General features: G+C 42.9%; 1 protein-coding gene across 2 annotated transcripts; it reads left to right on the forward strand.

The window, feature by feature from the left end:
- The first annotated feature begins 1576 nt into the window (after positions 1–1576).
- Positions 1577–17299, forward strand: Sfpq (splicing factor proline and glutamine rich). 2 transcript variants are annotated; one of them, XM_042272611.2, is made up of 12 exons: positions 1577–2519; positions 3146–3334; positions 3683–3984; positions 4082–4177; positions 5697–5893; positions 6002–6086; positions 6615–6732; positions 7352–7400; positions 7482–7603; positions 9921–16003; positions 16735–16818; positions 17214–17299. In XM_042272611.2, the coding sequence occupies exons 1-10, from the start codon at positions 1683–1685 to the stop codon at positions 10056–10058; spliced, it is 2133 nt and encodes a 710-aa protein (XP_042128545.2). In that variant the 5' UTR covers positions 1577–1682; the 3' UTR covers positions 10059–16003; positions 16735–16818; positions 17214–17299. The 2 variants fall into 2 exon arrangements, with proteins under 2 accessions (XP_042128545.2, XP_076421197.1); XM_076565082.1 differs by having other exon boundaries at positions 15960–16003.
- Positions 17300–20227: the final 2928 nt, after the last annotated feature.

Raw genomic sequence — 20227 nt, forward strand, 5'->3', positions numbered from 1 at the left:
GTCCTGGAACACTCTGTAGATCAGACTGGCCTCCCAACTCACACAGATGCACCTACCTCTGTCTCCCAAGTCATATGGGATTAAAGTCATGTGCTCTCACCTAAGTATTTTTTGTTTTTGTTTTTTTGAGACAGGGTTTCTCTGTGTAGTTTTGCGCCTTTCCTGGAACTCGATTTGTAGACCAGGCTGGCCTCGAACTCAAAGAGATCTGCCTGCCTCTGCCTCCCGATTGCTGGGATTAAATGTGTGTACCACCACCACCCAGGCACCTAAGTAATTTTTAAAGTCTCTTATCTGTTTATGAAGTATTAAGTGGAGGGGATAAATAAAAAAATCACCGGGCAGTGGTGGCACACGCCTTAATCCCAGCACTTGGGAGGTAGAGCTAGGTGGATTTCTATGAGTTCGAGACCAGCATGGGCTACAGAGTGAGTTCCAGGAAAGGCACCAAAACTACACAGAGAAACCCTGTCTCGAAAAACCAAAATCAAAGAGAAACAAAACAAAACAAAATCACCTCAGCCAACCTGGTGGTTGCATGCCTTTAGTCCAAGTCCTTGGGAGGGAGGCAGATCTATGAGTTCGAGGCCAGTCTGATCTACAGAGTGAGTTCCAGGACAGGCAAGGCTACAGAGAGAAACTCTGTCTCGAAAAATCAAAAGAGAAAAATTCATGTTCCTCTCCCAAGATTTGTGTTTGTAAATTGTTACTGTATACATACATGCAGTCATAATCTATCTTTTTTACCCCTATGTTTGGATTAAACTGTGACTTCTGCATGCCAGGCTGTGTCCTCAGCTCTCTAACTCAGTTTTCCTCTTGGACAAAGACTGTATTCGCTTAAGCCTAATGGCATATTTTATAGTGCTACAACAACTTGTGCTCCTATGGGCCTATGGGCTATTTTTTCTTTTCCTTTTTCTTAAATTTTTTTTTTTTTTTTTTTTTTTTTTTTTTTTTTTTTAACGTTTCATGTAGCCCAAGCTGGCTTCTAACTGAATGCAGTTGATAATGTAGAGATAAACTTGAACTCCTGATCATGCTGTTTCCACCTCCCAAGTGATGGGGTCACATGTGTTTGCCAACTTGCTAGCCTCCGATGAGGTTTCAATGAAATAAATATTTGTTCTTAAAGACTCTGTGAGATTTTTCTCTAACTTCATTGGCACAAAGAAGAGTTAGATACCAGGTGCTCAATTTATAACTTCGAACCAGTGAATATGTTTTTCTGGACGAGAATAGCGGACTGCTCAAAGAAGAATAGAAGAAAGAAAAGAGCTTTCCCAGCCTATCAGGAGCTGATGTGGCCCTGGATATTTGATTTCACGGGAAAGTTGCGAGGCATCGCCCATTCAAATTTCTTCCAACAAATCACAGAGGCGCACAGGCAACTCCTTACCCCTTCATAGGCCAAGTGGAAAACCCAGCCCCTCCCTTCCTCCCGCCTCTCTCTAGGCAGCCAATGAAGAAGATTTAGGTTTCATCATCAAGTACCGCACTTGCTATTGGGTCGCGGAACTGTCAATCTCAGGAAGGCGGGCCAGGCCGCGCTGGCCTATTTAAGAAGAGGACAAAGGCGGTGCGCCGCTTGTGTCGTCCGCCATTTTGTGCGAAGCAAGGTGGCATCCACGTTCCCCGAGCGACTTCTCCGCTTCTGCCTCAACCGCCCCTTGACTGCAGCGATGTCTCGGGATCGGTTCCGGAGTCGCGGCGGCGGCGGCGGCGGCTTCCATCGGCGTGGAGGCGGCGGCGGCCGCGGCGGCCTCCACGACTTCCGCTCTCCGCCGCCCGGCATGGGCCTCAACCAGAACCGCGGCCCCATGGGCCCGGGCCCTGGCGGCCCCAAGCCCCCGATCCCGCCTCCGCCTCCGCACCAGCAGCAGCACCAGCCGCCGCCGCAGCAGCCTCCGCCGCAGCAGCCCCCGCCGCAGCAGCCGCCGCCGCACCAGCAGCCGCCGCCGCACCAGCAGCCGCCCCATCCGCAGCCCCCGCCGCCGCCGCCGCAAGACTCGTCCAAGCCCGTCGTCCCCCAAGGCCCCGGCTCCGCGCCGGGAGTGAGCGCTGCGCCGCCTCCCGCCGGCTCGGCCCCGCCTGCCAACCCCCCGACCACCGGCGGCGCCCCGCCGGGCCCGGGCCCGACCCCGACCCCGCCACCCGCGGTCACCTCCACCACCCCTGGCCCGCCTCCGCCATCCACACCGAGCAGCGGCGTCTCCACGACGCCGCCACAGACCGCTGGCCCTCCGCCTCCCCCCGCCGGCGGCGCGGGCCCAGGGCCTAAGCCAGGCCCGGGCCCGGGCCCAGGCGGCCCGAAAGGCGGCAAGATGCCCGGTGGGCCGAAACCCGGAGGTGGCCCGGGCATGGGCGCTCCCGGCGGGCACCCGAAGCCACCGCACCGGGGTGGCGGCGAGCCCCGCGGGGGCCGCCAGCACCACCCGCCCTACCACCAGCAGCATCACCAGGGGCCCCCGCCCAGCGGGCCCGCCGCCCGCACCGAGGAGAAGATATCCGACTCGGAGGTGAGTCGTCCCACGAGCGCGCCGTCCGTTCCCCTAAGATGGCGGCGCCTCCCTACCCTCGGCGTGTGTGTGTGTTTTTTTTTTTTCTTTCCCCCGCCCGCGGCAGCGCAGGCCTCCATTTTGTTGCCTGCCGGAAGCGCGCCTGCGCATGCTCGCGAAGGCGGGGCTGCCGGCCGGCCGGCTGGTCGGCGGGGAGAGCAGTTCGCTAGGGATTGGTTTCCAGCGGGAGGGCCGCCGCCGCCGCCGCTGGCTTGGCGGTGGGGTTGCCAGTCCCCGGGGACTGTGCCGGTGCGATGCGGTGCTCGTGGAGAGAGTTTTAGTGCAGTTCCGGGCCCCGGTTCGTCCTTTTCGAGTCTCTGGTTGACGTCAGCAAGTGTTGATTGACATTGGCTGATAACGGCGCGTGTGTTTCAAAGCCTTTTGTCTGGTCGCGGCCTTTCCGATGTTAGAGTCGGTGATCTTGTTGCATCCCCCAGTACGGTACAACTTGGTAGTGTTTGTGTGGGAGAAAAAAAGAAGATCGTTACGAATGGGTGATAGAGCCTGTTCGGGACAACCAGAACTGGTTTTGTTTGTTTTTGCTTTTGTTTTCTGCTTTGGTATCTGAATTCCAGTTTTTTCATTAGGGATTTAAAGCCAACTTGTCTCTCTTGCGGAGGCCTGGAGAAAAAACTTACACACAGCGCTGTCGGTTGTTTGTGGGGAACCTACCTGCTGATATCACAGAGGATGAATTCAAAAGACTGTTTGCTAAATACGGAGAACCCGGAGAAGTTTTTATCAACAAAGGCAAAGGGTTCGGGTTCATTAAACTTGTGAGTGTATTTGGTTGTTTTTTTATAAACATATACGTAATAAAAAATGTTTGGGTTTCTTTTTTTTCTTTTGCAAAGTCTTGCAAGTTTGATTTTAAACTTCTTCCCAGTTTTAAACTTCCCAGTTACTGGGAAGAAGTAACTGGCCTTGAAATTTTTCGTCATCGATACAGATCAGTATAGTATGTACTGGGGCAGAGCAACAAAGACCTTTAGTCCTCGGGGTGTTGGAAGGGGCTGCGGGAAGATGATGCTTCAGTTGAGTGAGTTGTAAGAAAAGGAAGGGGTATGACAAATTGGACATTAGCTAGATTTGGAGTTGTTTAAAAATGTTTCTGATATTTACAGGAGTCTAGAGCCTTGGCTGAAATCGCCAAAGCTGAACTTGATGATACCCCCATGAGGGGTAGACAGCTTCGGGTTCGCTTTGCCACACATGCTGCAGCTCTTTCTGTTCGGAATCTTTCACCCTATGTTTCTAATGAACTGTTGGAAGAGGCCTTTAGCCAGTTTGGCCCCATTGAGAGGGCTGTTGTCATTGTGGATGACCGTGGACGATCTACAGGGAAAGGCATTGTTGAATTCGCTTCAAAGCCAGCAGCAAGAAAAGCATTTGAAAGATGCAGTGAAGGTGTTTTCTTACTGACAACGTAAGTTGTCTTTTGCTTATGATAAATGTTTGATAATTTTGGGGGTTACAAATAAAGTTGGAAGGAAGTTAAGGTGAGGAATCATTTCTGTTACTAGGACGCCTCGCCCAGTCATTGTGGAACCTCTTGAACAGTTAGATGATGAAGATGGTCTTCCTGAAAAACTGGCCCAGAAGAATCCAATGTATCAAAAGTAAGATTAAGCTTTCTGGTGCTCTAAAAGAAAAGTTAGTAATTTTATATTCTGCTTAGGAGTTATGAAATTTTTAGTCTGGCTGTGTATGTCTGGTTGCTGTGAAAATCCCTTATGAAGGCCAAGTTTACCAAAACCTTGACCAAATCCTGACTTCTGTCTCAAGTGCTGGAATTATAGATGTGAGCCATCAAGACAAGTCTTAGGATATGTTACAATGTTGCTTGAATATGCTTAATAAATCTCAGGCTCAGAAAAAATTTTTAGTTTTGGGATTTGGGGTGGAGTAGTTTTGGGTTTTTAGAAACAAGGTTTCTTTGTAAACCTAGCTGTCCTGTAACTTGCTTTGTGAAAGACCAGGATGGCCTTCAAACCCAGGAATCGACCTATCTCTGCCTTCTAGAGTACTGGGACTAAAAGCCTGTGCCACCATGTCTGGCTTCAGGCAGAACTTGAAGGTGTTCAGTTTAAATACATTCACATGTGTTTCAGATATATGCTTAAATTAAATTGCATGAGATCTGTTTGATATTGTTGGGAAAAAATAGGCCTGGACAATTAGGCTATAGGAAATAGGGAAGGTGGGGTTTCTTACCTACCTATCACTGTATTATTATTATTACTATTATTATTTTTAATTTTAATTCTTTTAATTTAGACATAGGATCTCCCTGTGGACCAGACTGGCCTAGAACTCATGCATCATCATGCCTTTCTTCTGGCTTCTTGCTTTATTTTATATCATAACTTGTTTCCTTGATTCGATACAATTAGGTAAATAATTCATGGTTACAAGTGTGCATTTATCTAGGAGGCAAGTTCCAGGTCAGCCAGGACTACACAGTGAGACATTGTCTCAAAAAGGGGAGGGGATTATAAAGAAGATAGTATGAGACTGAGCTAAGGCTTCAGGGGAATGAAAGTGTTGGTAGAAATCCTCTGTTAAGCAGTGTCTGCAAAGTACAATTTAATTTTTAATGTGTGTGGATGTTTCTCTGCATGTATGTCTGTGCACCATGTGTGCCTGCTTCCCAAGGAGGCAAGAAGAGGGTGCTAGGAACCAGGTCCCTTGTAAGGACAGCTGTGCTTTTTTCCCCACCTGCTAAGCCGTCTTTCCAGTCCCTTTCACCATCATTCTGATTCGTGTCTTGTGATTCTTAACACAGTTGAGCAGGATTGCAAGTTAAGGGATCTTACAGACATCACAGTGGTATAGAGAAAGCACCATGTCTTGTGTTTCTTTGTCCATCCTTGGTGCTGGGGGTCAAATCCAGGGCATTGTTCATTATGCTACATGCTTACACAAGTGCTTTACTACTGGGCCATATCCTTACACATACTTACTATTTTCCTTGTCAGGATTTCTCTGTAGTCCTGACTGTCCTGGAACTCAGATCTGCCTGCCTCTGTCTCCCCCGAGTGCTGGAATTAAAGGCATCATGCCTAGGTTAAAGTTTTGATTTTTAGAAAGGTAATACTACATTCTCACATTGGCTTTATATAAATTTTGTGTTGTCAGGGAGAGAGAAACACCTCCTCGTTTTGCTCAGCATGGCACATTTGAGTATGAATATTCTCAACGGTGGAAGTCCTTGGATGAAATGGAAAAACAGCAAAGGGAACAAGTTGAAAAAAACATGAAGGATGCAAAAGATAAATTGGAAAGTGAAATGGAAGATGCCTACCATGAGCATCAAGCAAATCTTTTGCGCCAAGGTAAAAAAAAAAAAAGCCTCAGAATTTTACTGGTAAGGATCAGTTGGCCTTTAAAGTGGCAAGAACCTCATTAACACGAATCTCAAAGTGTTAATTTCCAATGTTTAGATCTGATGAGACGACAGGAAGAATTGAGGCGCATGGAAGAACTTCACAGTCAGGAAATGCAGAAGCGTAAAGAAATGCAATTGAGGTATAGTGTTAAATCCAGCCTTCACTTCCACCTTGTAGACAAGATGTACTAAGTGCCTTAGGAAAGCTTATTCTTTGCCAGAATGCTGCTGTCTGTAGAGTTATGTTCTACGCTTGGAACAGTATAGCTTGACCTACACATTTTAAAATTATAAGACAAACCACTACTAGCTCTTTTCAAGTTTTTTTTTTTTTTTTTTTTGGTTTTTCGAGACAGGGTTTCTCTGTGTAGCTTTGCTCCTTTCCTGGAACTCACTTGGTAGCCCGGGCTAGCCTCCAACTCACAAAGATCCGCCTGCCTCTGCCTCCTGAGTGCTGAGATTAAAGGCGTGCGCCCGGCTTCAAGTATTTTTTTTTGAATCAAGGTACTGTTGCTGTGTGGCACTAGCTAGCTTGAGATCCCTTTCCCTCTTCTTTTCTCTTGAGCACAGTTTAAAGGCAAGGGCCACCATAACTGGCTGACCTCTTAAGTATAAATTCTAAGGGTATAGATGACACTTTGGTTTATATGCTTGAAAAACATTTGTAGACAAGAGGAGGAACGGCGTAGACGAGAGGAAGAGATGATGATTCGCCAACGAGAGATGGAAGAACAAATGAGACGCCAGAGAGAAGAAAGTTACAGCAGGATGGGCTACATGGACCCCGTAAGTTGTGTGTCCAGTCTAATTGGAGCTGTCTGGGGCCTCCCTGGGGCAGGGGACAGTTAGCATGAAGTTGATTTGGTGCCTTCTTCAGTGCAGCTGTCTGTCGTGTGTTGTGTGTGGTAATCACCATAACCAGATCTCACTGGATCAAATTTTGTTTGTTCTTATTTTTTCTTGTGTAACACCTCTGGCCTCTATCTTAGAGGTCCACCTGCCTTGTCCTCCCTGGTTCTGGGATTACAGGCATGCACCACCACCTCTCACCTTTTTGGAGTTTTATTTCTTTGTTTTGATAGTCTAACCAGTGTTCAGGACACTCGCAATCAGAGAAGCATGCTTTTTTGAGCCTTGAATTGTTTGGTGTGTGTGTTTGTACTTTGAGGCAAGGTCTTGCTCTGTAGCCTTGGCTGGCCTAGAATTCTCTATGTATACTAGAACTACACTGGTGTCAAACAGTGAGCTTCCTGCCTCTGTCACCCAAGTGCATGGAATTAGAAGTGTGTCCCTCCAAGCCTGGATACATTTCTTGTGTTGAACTTTCTTTGTACTTGAGTACTTGACTTGGTGTAAGTTTCACCTATAAGTAAGAGTTTTAATTTTGTACTTTTTTTCCCCCCAGAGAGAAAGAGACATGAGAATGGGTGGTGGTGGAACAATGAACATGGGAGGTAAGTGAGAGGATTCAGTGGAGGGTGTTAACACGGCGCAGCAGTGCTCTGGTGGTGCTGACTACTGTTTTTGTCTCCCAGATCCCTATGGTTCAGGAGGCCAGAAATTTCCACCTCTAGGTGGTGGTGGTGGCATAGGTTATGAAGCCAATCCTGGAGTTCCACCAGCAACCATGAGTGGTTCCATGATGGGAAGCGACATGGTAATGTATCCTGTGGGACATAGTACAAAGGAAATGCTTAATTTCATGACTTGAGTGTTTTATTTTTTCCTCTCTCTTTCTCTCTTTAAAGTAGCTGACTGGACTTTTAGTTTCCCCCATTGTGTAAATATATATAATACTGAGGACTACTTTGGCAATGTAGAACTGTGTGTGGTAACCTAACAGATCTGGTTGCCAACAAGGAGTCAATGCTGCTGTATATAGAGTTATCTTTGGCAATAAGTAGATAGGTTTATTGTCTGTGCACTTTGGAACCCCAGTGCATGGCAAATCCAAATTTTTAGATGCTAGGTAATTGTATATGGTTTGTCTTCATCCAAGTGAGAGAAATGGCACAGTGCCATTCTTCGAGCTGGTATTTGCCATAAGTAGGAATGAGACTCAAGGCTTGTATGTAGCCTTAAGCATGTTAGAGTGACAGGTAGGACTTGGATCTGTAATTGGTGTGGTTTCTATTTCTAGCCCGTGAAAAAGAACTGTCTAGTGTTCTGACTCGTCGTTTCCCACCTGCGGGGTCTCTGTAGGTACATCTGAAAGGAACTGATGGTTCTACTTTGCTACAGGGTAGCAAAAGGCAACAGCAATTTAAGCATACTGATTGTGTGCATTTGTTCTAGACCCCTTGATGCAATCACACTTTTATCTCTATGAGATAGCCTGTCAGGTGCTTTCCAATAGTAAAGTGAATTTTGGTATGAGTGGCTGCAGTAGGGCTTTACAGATCCTTAAGAACTGCATTTTGGCGGGAATACATTTTTGTAACTGAATTGGTTCTAAATAATTCACCTGTAGGCTTTTGTCACAAAGGAGCTGCATTTTCTAGCTCATAGGATTGATTTTCTAAATAGGAATTTATGGTTTTAGTGTGAGATCTCATTTAAAACCTGCCTAAGGTTTCTTGAAAAATTTAAGTTAGCATTATAAATGGTTGGATATAGTGCTGTTAGGTTTCATCAAATTGAACTTAAAATTAACATTTTGGTCTTACATACTTTCTAGAAGGCACAAGGTGTATCAAATTTATTAACTAGTTTCTTAGTGTTCGTAGTTTAGGTTCTATGTCTAGACACAGGTTTATGCATTTAACAACTCCTAAGTTCTTAAGTATTGTAAGATAACTCTGAAACCTAAAATTTTCTTTTTAGCTCTATTGTAGAAGCCATACAGTTTTGAAGATTTTTTTCAAAAGTAAAAGATTAAGAGTAGTCTGTTCGAGTAGTTCTGTAGTGTTTTAAATTGAAATTGTAGGAACAGTTAAAGCCTGGTGCCATTTTTATTTTATTATTTTTTTATTTTGAGTAATGACCAGTAACTGGGTTCTTTTGAGTAGAATTGTAAGTGGAAAGCCTGTAGGGTTCTGTTGTTAGGATATGTGGGTTTTATTTTACTTTGTGTTTACAGTGAAAGGACCTAAAACTGGATGAGGAGTGAAGTCACTCACTGCTTTATTGCAGTCCCCCTAGCTCGGGGAATAGGCTGTTTTGTTGGGAGATAACCTGAAACATGGAATCATAACCAAGTGATAGTGTACTTTCCAAAACTATGAAAAAGTTGGACTTTTGAAGTAGTTGGGCTGTGTATTGTGTTTGTAACAATGCAGAAACATACTGTGCATGTAAGTGTCTGGTTTATAGTGATGGCTCTGAAGTGTGGTATGCCTGTGAGACTGTGGCAACATGAGTTTTTGATCAAGTCACTGTGCCGGTTAAGTAAAAATCTATTAGTTTTTTGTGCTTTTTCTTTTTTGTAGTCCGGTAGCATTTTATTAAGCTTCATTCCAACTTTTTAAGATTTCTGCAACTTTGCAGATGTGTCTTAAGATCTTGAAAAGCACAAGGTTTCTTATGCAGCACATGCCACTAACTGGTGAGTAGGTCTTTGTCACTTCTTGAGTGAGTTGCTTTTTGTCTGATTGAGCTTCTTATGGTTGGAGATGATTTTCTGTTCATACCTGGACAGGTGTTTCAGTGGATTAATCTGATGTGAATTTCTTAGAACTCATTTTCGAATGGGTTTTCACATCTGCACTAATTAAATTTTTTAGCACTACAGGGAAGATCTATTCTCTGAAACAGGTGTATGAGAATGGCTCAAGTGGGAACATACCACAAGGCATGTATTACCGTAAACTAATTTTCAAATTACCCTTTTTTCCTTTCTATGTTCCCGGTACCTGTGGATCGACTCATTGGTGATTGTATCGACGAACGTTGACTACGGAACCTTCTAAAATATTTACTTAACACACATGGACATCAACTACATTTAATGAACTGTTAATTTACTGTTCCAATAGCGTACTGAGCGCTTTGGGCAGGGAGGTGCGGGTCCTGTGGGTGGACAGGGTCCTAGAGGAATGGGGCCTGGAACTCCAGCAGGATATGGCAGAGGGAGAGAAGAGTATGAAGGGCCAAACAAAAAACCCCGATTTTAGATAGCTAGGCTTTCATTCCAGTTTGTTTTTGTCTTTTCTTGTTTAGATACCACTTTTAAATTCTTGCATTTTAGTAAGAAAGCTACCTTTTTATGGATGTTAGCAGTTTATTGACCTGATATTTGTAAATGGTCTGTTTGGGCAGGTAAAATTATGTAACGCAGTGTTTGAAACAGGAGAAAACAATTTCTTTTTATTTACTTTTTTTTTTAACTGTATAATGTTTCTCAAGTTAATGGCAGTGTACCTTGTGCCACTGAATTTCCAAAGTGTACCATTTTTTTTACTGTGCTTCGAATAAATAGAAAAATAGTTATACTGATCTTCAACTTTGCCATTCATGCTTCTCTGCACATTAGGCTAGGTATTCCCACTTGGAAAGCATGAGCGTGTCTAGGCCTTTGAGTGGCATATGCCATTTCTGGGAAATGTATCTGGAGGCTAAATATTCTTTCTACAAATGGTGGCCCCCCGCCCTGTTTTAAAAAGAAATGCATATTGAAGTAGTTAGATTTGTTTGGCATTATAGGAAGCAAGCTGGTGCTAAGCATTTTTAAATGGTTATGTTAGAAAAGTTGAACTGTAAATCTTAATTCAGGAACATGTACTAAGATTATGGAATGGGTATAAACTACTGGTAGCAAGAGAAAGGGGGGCGGGTTAAATGATCCCTTATGGCCCTATCTATCTATGATCCTTTCCTTGAAAGCTTTTGAGAATGGAAAGATCATATCATTGCATTTCCCCTATTGTTTTGTTTTAAATGAATAAATCCCAAGCCCTACAATTGGCTTGTACTGAACTTTTGCATTTGAATTAAAGATTGTTAAACATGAAGCCTTTTCATGTATTACTTCAAGTGATTTAAAAGATGGGATTTAGTCTGGAATTTTAACTTGAAGAGTTAAGGGTTAGTTGTTAATTATAAGGTACGTTTAGCCTTATGTACTCCTAAACATACACCTCCTTGTGCTATTGAGCAAAATCTGTAGTCTGAAAAATGTATTGGTTCTTTTAAGAACTAGTGGTGACTGTTACCAAGTAGGGCTGCCAATAACCATTCTCATCTATGGAGTTGACCTGGTTATACCATTCTTTTTAACGTAGCACTAAACCTGGAGAGAGTTGGTCAGGCTACATGGGATAAATATTCTTTCCTCCACCGTAAGCTTAGGGGTGTTTCGATGATGTTAGTTGATTATCAACTTCATTGAATTTCCTTTCACTAGAACAAGAGACTTTCTGACTTAATAAAGTAGATTGTTTACTGTTGTCTATGAGTATAATGGGAGCTTGATTTTTCTTCCCAGTGTAAATATGTTAAGAGAAGACTTCTAACAGTACTAAAGTAATTGAATGGCTTGGCTCTGTTCTTAGTTACATTTCCATTCAAGTCTATACATTATAGAACTTTCACTATGGAATGTCTTCATCCTTTTCACCTCTATCCTTGGTGCTAATTGGCAAAAAATTCTAAATCACTTGCTGAGGTTGAGTACTGTGCTTGAGTACAAAAGGAGACCTATTGTGGAAACAATTGAGTTCTTCATGAATAGGAAAATACCGTAATTTTTTTTAAAAAGTAAACACTAGTGGATTATAAGAAGCATGTCACCAAAATGGTTTTATGACTGACAGGTATATGGTGTATTAAGGGAGAAAAATCTACTTAAAAAATAGATTAATTTTTCTTCACCAGTACACTTGGAAATAGGTAGTTCCATCATAATTTTAGCAATCAGAAAGTTTTTGGCCCAAGTGAAGTTAATAATTGGTGATATATAAAGGTTTTCTGTACGGATACAAAGATCTGGATTTGAAAGGAGCTCATTTGGTTGAATTGTATAGTAGGGACTTGAGGGGTGTTCATGGGACACCCATGGAGGGTGAGTTTGAATGTATGTGGGTGGGGGCTGGAGGGGGAATGGGAAAATCTGCCTATAAAATTAATGTTTCAGTTTATTTTTCAGATTACATGCCTTTCTTTATAAGGGATGCTGGCACAGACCCCTAAAATAAGCTTTTGGTAGTAGTATACTACAGAGTGGTGAAGGATGCTTACAGGAGAACTTGAGATTGTGGCTTTTGATAGCCTTTATTGTGGGCTGTAGAGCTGCTAAACCGTGTTTAGCAGATAAGGTTGCATAGTGTCAACCGACCGACACTGACTTTGATCAGTGTACCAAGGGTTGTAAGCTACTGAGACTTTCCATGAGTCTTACATGTGATGGTTTTAGCCTAATAGTGAATTGAAATTATCTTGAGCAGTTGAACCAAAAGCTAAAAAGGAAACTTAGGGTGGGAGGGGAAGATAACAGGACGTATTTTAGACATTCTCCCTTGGAAGAAATCACCTGCCCTATTTCCTCCTTCACATCCTCAAAATTTTTTGTTTGCAGGGTATCCTTGTAAAAATATCTCCTTAAAGTTTCATTCTCTAAGACAAATTTATTTAATAGACATATGCTACAAGCTGAACCCATTGACATACATTATGTGGTGAGACCATATTTTTTTGTCCGTAGGACATTAAATTCCTAAGTACTTTAAGACCCACCACTCTTTATGTGTGTTGTACCACTAATATAAAGAGATAATCTGGGAAAATTGTAATGTTACACCTGTGCAGTTCTTACAAGTGGCATATCATGGTAGATAAAATTTAGGTACTTGGCTTGGGCAAGCCACAAAGTTGTGGCGAAATGTTTTGTGGTGTTCTTGGACTGCAATTGTGCACTATTAAAGTAGTGGCCTGCTACATAACTGCGTTTAGCCAGCATTTCTGCAGTGCGTAACTGTGAGGAACGTAGTACCGCAAATGGCAATGGACATTAGGACCCGGATGTAGTATTCCTGCTTGCTCCAAGATTCTCATTGCCGACTGCATACAGGTAGGTAACAAGCAATATAATCTAACTTGGTGACTTGCTATGTGCTTTTATTCAGTGGGCATTCTGACATCACACTTCTGACAGTGAAATAACAGTGCAGCACCTGATACTTGTAAAATAAGCTAGGTTAATTCAAAATCTGGGTCTGGGGTTAGATCTGTAATTTATTAGGAAGAATTCAGTGTTGTTGGAGATCTCAGAAAAAATGCAAACTTGAATCTTTGGTGTGTCTTGGAAGTTTTGTGGTTTTCTTTAGTTACACTGTAACTGAAGATACAATGGAGCACATCTGGTGGGGGGAGGGGAGCCAACCAAACCATGCTTGACCTGGGGTGCTCATAGCACCTTGATGAAGACTGTAGTCTGTGATAATTAGTCTCCTTGGTAGCAAACTTGACCTCCCATTGGTCGGCAATGTCTAATTTCATTATGCAATCTTGGTCATTGTTTTGCAAGTTGATTAAATCAAGACTAAATGACACAGGGTGGGGGTATGTTTTTTTCTGTCTTTTTTTTTTTTTTTTTTTGTAATGTGATAAAATTTTTGTAGGTGTGGGCTTCATGGGAACACTTGTTACTAACTTGGGCTTAGATGGGAATCTTATGAATAGTTCACATTATGTGGCTTGTCTTTGAGTATGTTTATCCTCTAAACTTGGGGGAAAGTAGTGTGAAACACTGACTTCCTGCAGTTGAAACCATGGGGAATCGTTCCCTGTCATAGGACTTCGTCGTATTCTGCAGAATGAGTGCATTTGTTCAGAGTAGCTCTTCCTTCCTAGTGTAGGGATGGGGTTGATGACAGTCCAAAATGTTAATAATCACAGGAGTACATGAGTCTTCAAAGCATTTTCCTTTGTTGCTTAGGACTTGAGCTTTCTATCAGCTGTTGTTGTAGACCTCACTTCAGTTTAACCTTGGTGTTTAGGTAGCATGCATGAGAAACAGCTTCCACTCATAATGCTTTCTGTTCTATAACTGGAAAGTTTGGTTCATTTTGCATACGTGCCGCTGAAAACTTCAGGACTGTGAGAATTTTCTTTTACTGTATCAAGAAAAATGGCTTGCTTTTGGTCAGGCAAGTCAGATGGTGGGGCAGATTTGTATTGACTCCAAACAACCAACTTGTGATTACTGACAGATGAAAGCAATGGTGACTTAGCTCCTTATACCATACAAACCATACAGTGTGACATGAGCATCACTAACCTACCTGGAACCCTGATGGGGACATTGCAGGGTCATAGTCTGTTAAATCGGTAGCACAGGCTTGCTACCGTGGCTCAGTTAGCGATTTTGAATGTTAACAAGAGCTCAGGCTTATTCTTTTGAATAGTAACAACTTTTGCAGAGAATATACTTGATAAAATATATGGACTTAGGGAATTTGGGGTGGGGTTATTTTTCTTCCCCTTGGTCTGCTTTAAGATTAGGCTTTTGTACTTCAGAATGAGAAACCACTGACTTTTATGTAGATTTCTGCTAGTTTAATTTGTATGTAGGTGTAAATTGTGAATATTACAGTACATTGGGATTTTAAAACACTAAAAAAAATGGGAATTAAATGGGTTCCAGTAATACTGAGGTGCTTGCATTGTATTTCATAATCTTGTTGCAACCAAAATAATTGTTTTTTAAATGAAAACCTATGTTCAGAGGTGTGGTGCCAGAATGTATTATTATCATCATCGTACTGTTAGGCCCTTGGAGCAGATCCCGGTGCTTTCTGAAAGATGAAAGAGATGTAATGGGTGCTCTTGATACAAGGCTGCTTGCAGCCTCCCAGCAATGCATACTCTCACTCTCCCTAATGAAGAGATGTGTGTGATTAGTTTTGGACTTTAACCTTAATGGGGTGCATGTCTCCATTGTTAATCATTGTCAGCTGCAGTGACATGATCCACAGTCCCTGCATTACTGCTGCCTTTGTGTTAATGATTTTGGATAGGTCTTAGAGCTCTGGGGTGTTTGTTCTGAGCCTTTTCTTGGTTTCGGCTTTAGCTGATAATGTTTAGTGCTGTCTAGCTAGTGTAGTTCTCAAATGGCTCCCTACTAGGGAGAGAATCCAGAGGATTTAACTCTCCTTATCATCTGTCATTGCTGCTAGATAATGATTGGCAATTTTTTAGACGCAAATGTGGAAATCTCAACAGCTGTTGGTGAACAACAAATCATAAAATGTTTTTGAACACCAGTGCTGGAGAAAAAAAAAATGAAGGTGAAAAGAGCCTGGACATAGAATAGGAATAATTGGAGAATGGGGAAAGAATGCAAAACAATATAGTATCCCTTATGGATGGTCCATGTGCAACAGAACTAGTGCATATATATACACCTGCGGCAGTAGTGATACAGGGAGGAAGAAAAACCTGGAACCTGAATTTAAGGCTGAGCTTTCTGTTTCTTGTGCACTGTGCCAGGTATATAGTGAAGGCCATTGACTCTTTCTCAGAAAAACTTTCCTTGCTGTTGGAGTAAGGCATAGCTTCCCTGCCCTAACTGAAACACAGTGAGGACTTGGAGAGCAAAGATGGAGGCAAACATAGGCTTGCAGGGTAAAGACTGCAGTGTTGTGTGCTGTGGGAAAAGGGTCAAAGCACTCTGGAGGTATTCTGCCGAAGAGAGAGAGACAACCAATTGACTGGGGAAGCGGTATGTTGCTCAGTCAGGTAGACGTTGGCACACACCTTCACATAAGGGATAGTATATTTTGGGTGCAGTCAAACTTCATTGTGCTCAGACTGGTGAAACTAGAAATGAGGCTTTTGCATTTTAAAGAAGATAGTTTTCATCCTAATTCTGTCATCTACTTATTACTTACAGAAAGAATAATTTTAGATTCCCCCCATAAAGTTTCTTCCTTTTTTTTTTTTTTTAAATGCTACAACTTATTCCAGTCTTTAATCTCTGGAATTTTGCTCTTTTAAATTTGGAAGTTAACTAGCATTTTTTTCAAGCCTTTATCTTACACCCTTGTCTTTCATATTAACTTTTTCTTATTATTCTTTAGGTGAGAATGATTGATGTTGGCTGATTTTGGAGTCTCTGCTTGAGGTAAGTGTCCTTAGAAATGGGGCTTTGGGGACCTGATTTATCTTTGGTTTGATGCTGAAAATTGTTTGGTTCTCCAAAATTTACCAAGATGCCCAGTTTACGTTTAAAAATTGTGTTGTGACAGTCGAGGGTCAGGCATCAGGGGCACTTGCGGTGCGTGCTGTGTGACACCTGGTGTGATTTGTATTATCTGCACGGCAGCACCCACAACACACATGAAAACAATTTTAAATTTCATAGTAGTGACCCACACCTTTAATCCCAACACTTGGGAAGAAGAGGGAGGTGGATCTCTGAGTTAAGGCTAGCCTGGTCTACAGACCTATCCAGGACAACCAACCAGATCTACACAGAAAAACCATTTTCTTGAAAAAACCCCCAAAAATTGAAAACAAAGAATGAATAAAAAAAAAAAAAAACAAAAAAAACAAACTCAAAATGCTGCATGCTTAAAACAGAAAAATTAACAGCTACAAAAAAACAAAAAAAAAAAACCTGGAAATAAGAAGAAATATGCTATACTTTCAGGTTTTAAAACCTCATGTCAGTGTTGTTCTTTTGGCCACCTTGGTCTTTACCACATATAGCTATACCGAATATATTGTGTGTAATATATTGCTATATTATAATAAAAATTGTTTAGAGCCTGTGCCCAAAAATTTGGTCTTTGTTAATACCAGTACAAGATACATAGGCTAAAATGTATGGGCTATTTAAATCTTGTTTTATAGGTGGAATCAGATGTTCTCAAGATATCATACAACATGGGCCAACCAAGAAGAAAAGCTACATGTGTAGCCTGACAGATACTCTAGGTAAGTGAAATGAAGGTTGGATTTCTTTGGAGACAGCCTTGTGTGTAGTAGGATAGCATGGGGCTCCCTGTGAAGTAAAACACGACCCTTTTATTACCTTGGTCTTCCTCTTCCCCCTACCTCCAGAGAACTGGGTTACAGGAAGGTGTCACCATACTTGGTGTGTGTGCTGTAGGAATTGTCAGGGCTTCGGGAAAGCTGTTGGGCAGATAATACCTCAGCTTGCTGAGCTCCATCCCTCACCCGGCAGTTTAAACTGCCTTGTAGCTCCTTGTTGGCTACTGCAAACCCCCACTAACTACCACATTCCTTGGTTTAACAGGGTTAGGCAAATTGGTTGGTGTTAGACTTTAGTAACTTGTCTTAAATTTTGATTCATATTTTTTAATTGACAGGATCAAGTGAGCTGTGTCAGAAAATGAGTCAAGACGAAAGAGGAATGAACTTATTGCCATTTAATAAAGATATTTTAAAATCTTGATTGTCTTTTGTTCAAATAGGGCTGTTTTTTTTGATTTGTCTGATTATGTACCCAAAGTTAAATCTAGGTAGTAGAGTCATCTATTTGGTGTCCTATACATACATACATGGTCAAACTGGGGCTTAGCAGGATTACAAGAACATCCAGTGAAGTCTTAAAATTGATGCTGGAGGAACAGGCTATTTAGTTAACATTTTGTTTGTTTTCTAGACAGGGTTTCTCTGTGTAGTTCTGTGGCTTTCCTGGAACTCACTCTGTAGACCAGGCTGACCTCAAACTCACAGAGATCCGTCTGCCTTTGCCTCCCGAGTGCTGGGATTAAAGGTGTGTGCTACCACCACCTGGCCAAAATGATTTTTAAAGCCTGAAAATCAGATGTTTTAGCCAGGCAGGCAGATCTGAGTTCCAAGACAACCACAGTGACATAGTGAGACAGACCCTGACTTCAAGTAGAAAAGGTTTTACGACATTTAGTTTGGTAGAGGATTCTTACATGTGAATGAAGTAAAGAACAAGACTAGCTAGAACTTAGGGAGCATCAGAGAATTTCAACAATCTGGAGAAAGGGGGTCAGGTCAGTGGGGTAAGTGGGTAGAGGTGATGACCCGAGTTGAATTCCTTGCCATCCACATGATCGCAGGACAGAACTGACTCCAACTTTGGCACTTGTCTCTGAGTAAACACATGCTGGTGCACACAAACTAGTACCTTGAAAAGTGCTGAATAGATGTCAGCAGCATTTACTAGAGAACCCTTCAGCACCCTGAGTTAAGTGAGAATAGAGAACCAGCTAGCAAAGCTATTTCTAGGGAAGTTTACTGAGTCTACAGGTCAGTGTTGGGTGCATGGATGGCTTCTTGAAGACAGGTTCAGTTCCCAGTATCCCTAGGAGGTATGCTAAGTCCAGTTCCAGGAAGTCTAGATATGGTGCCCATCATCTCTGCTCCTCTGAGTGCAGATTTGTGCAGACAAGCACATGATCCGTAAAAAGTAGGGTGAGAAGAGCCTTAGACACTGTTGAGGAAGTATACAATTGTGTGGTCAAACACATGGAATTAACCACCGTACATGTTCAACTCTGGTATTAATGTTGGCGAGTGGGACGCTGGTTGAGTATTTGCCAAGTGTCGCTTGCCCTAGACATGAGTGACTGACCACAAGCCTAATAGGATAATATTCAGAACCTAAAAGTATGCAATTGACATGAGTTGTTGCAGCATAAATTATCAACACAGGCCATATGTGTGTATGTGAAATATCCAGGACAGGAAGTTGGTTGCTTTCGGCACTGAGGGCAATAGGTGGTGGTCTAGTAAACAGAAAACAATGACTCCTGGTGGTGGTGATGGTGCCTGCCTTTAATTCCAGACCCTGGGCCTGCCAGGGCTGAATTGTGAGATCAGTTTCCCACGTTAGGATTAGAGACAAGTGCACTCATGCTTGGTTTTCAGCCTTTTCTGAGAACAAGCATACCTTAATGTCTGGCTATTTAAATGGCTCCATAAAACTAGGCTGTCACAGCCTGGCGGTGGTGGTGCACGCCTTTAATCCCAGCACTAGGGAGGCAGAGCCAGGCGGATCTCTGAGTTCGAGGCCAGCCTGGTCTCCAAAGCAAGTTCCAGGAAAGGCGCAAAGCTACACAGAGAAACCCTGCCTCGAAAAACCAAAGAAAAAGAAAAACTAGGTTGTCACACAAATGGTAACTCAACCTCTTCAGAATGACCAGTGCAGCTGACAGGTTATGTACAGTGTGCACACCAGAAGAGGGCAATAGATGGTTGTGAGCCACCATGTGGTTGCTGAGAATTGAACTCGGGGATCTGTTAGAGCAGCCAATGCTCTGAGCTATCTCTCCATTCCCAACAGGTTGGTTTCTATCAGGTTAAAAGCAGCTTGGGCAAGAATGGGTTTATTTCAGTTTACAATTTACAGTTTCACAGCACAGTCCGCAGACAAGTCTGTAGGACCCAAAAGGGAAGAAGCATGGAAGCAGTATCCAATGCAAAGGCATGAAGGCCTTACTGGATTGCTTACTTGGCTTGTTTTCTCAAGGCAGGGTTTCTGTAACAGTTATAGTGCTGTCAATAACAGTCACGGCTGTCCTGGAACTCACTCTGTAGGCCAGATTAAGCCATGAACTCCCAGACGCTCCTGCCTCTGCCTCCCAATTACTGGGATTAAAGGCCTGTACTACTACCATACAGCTCATCTTTTTTTATTTTTATTTTTTGGGTTTATATGACAGGGTTTCTGTGTCTCTTTGGAGCTTGTCTTAGAACTCAATCTGTAGACCAGTCTGGCCTTGAACTTGGAGATCTGCCTGCCTCTGCCTCCAAGGTGCTGGGATTAAAGGCAGCACCACCACTGCCTGGCCTCAGCCTGTTATAGCACCCAGGACAACCAACACAGAGATGGCACCTCCCATGGTGAGCTGGCCCTCTTGTGTCAATCAAGAAAAGCTACCACACCTGCCTGACAGGCCAATCTGGTTGGGAACATTTTCTCTCTGGAGATGCACTTAATTGAGTAGCTTGTCAGGTTGGTAGAAGCTAGTCAGCACAGTTACCTGTTGCTTTATAGGAAGCTACTGATGGAGTAGCCTTGGACCACAATTAGCATTAATGTCATTTGGAGGGATGTGCTGTGCTCAGGAAGGCACTGTGGTCACAGGGAGATTAGGCCTGGAGTGCCTGGCTCTTGTCTTTCAGATGCTTGTAGAAATAGAGTATCACACAATCGTTAGCTATATCTTAGTTCCTAAGAAGAAAAATAACTGGTGATTTTCCTTAGCAAAGGCTGGCCTTGAGTACTTCCTCCTTTCTCAGCCTTTGAAACACAGAGAATTTCTTGTTGCCTTTAAGGACAGTAAGGCAGGAAGGCTTTGGCATAGGTTCCACTTTGAGGCTGTGGTAGTGGTGAGGGAGATCA

This window comes from Peromyscus maniculatus, chromosome 2, assembly GCF_049852395.1.
Source record: "Peromyscus maniculatus bairdii isolate BWxNUB_F1_BW_parent chromosome 2, HU_Pman_BW_mat_3.1, whole genome shotgun sequence".
Taxonomy (NCBI): domain Eukaryota; kingdom Metazoa; phylum Chordata; class Mammalia; order Rodentia; family Cricetidae; genus Peromyscus; species Peromyscus maniculatus.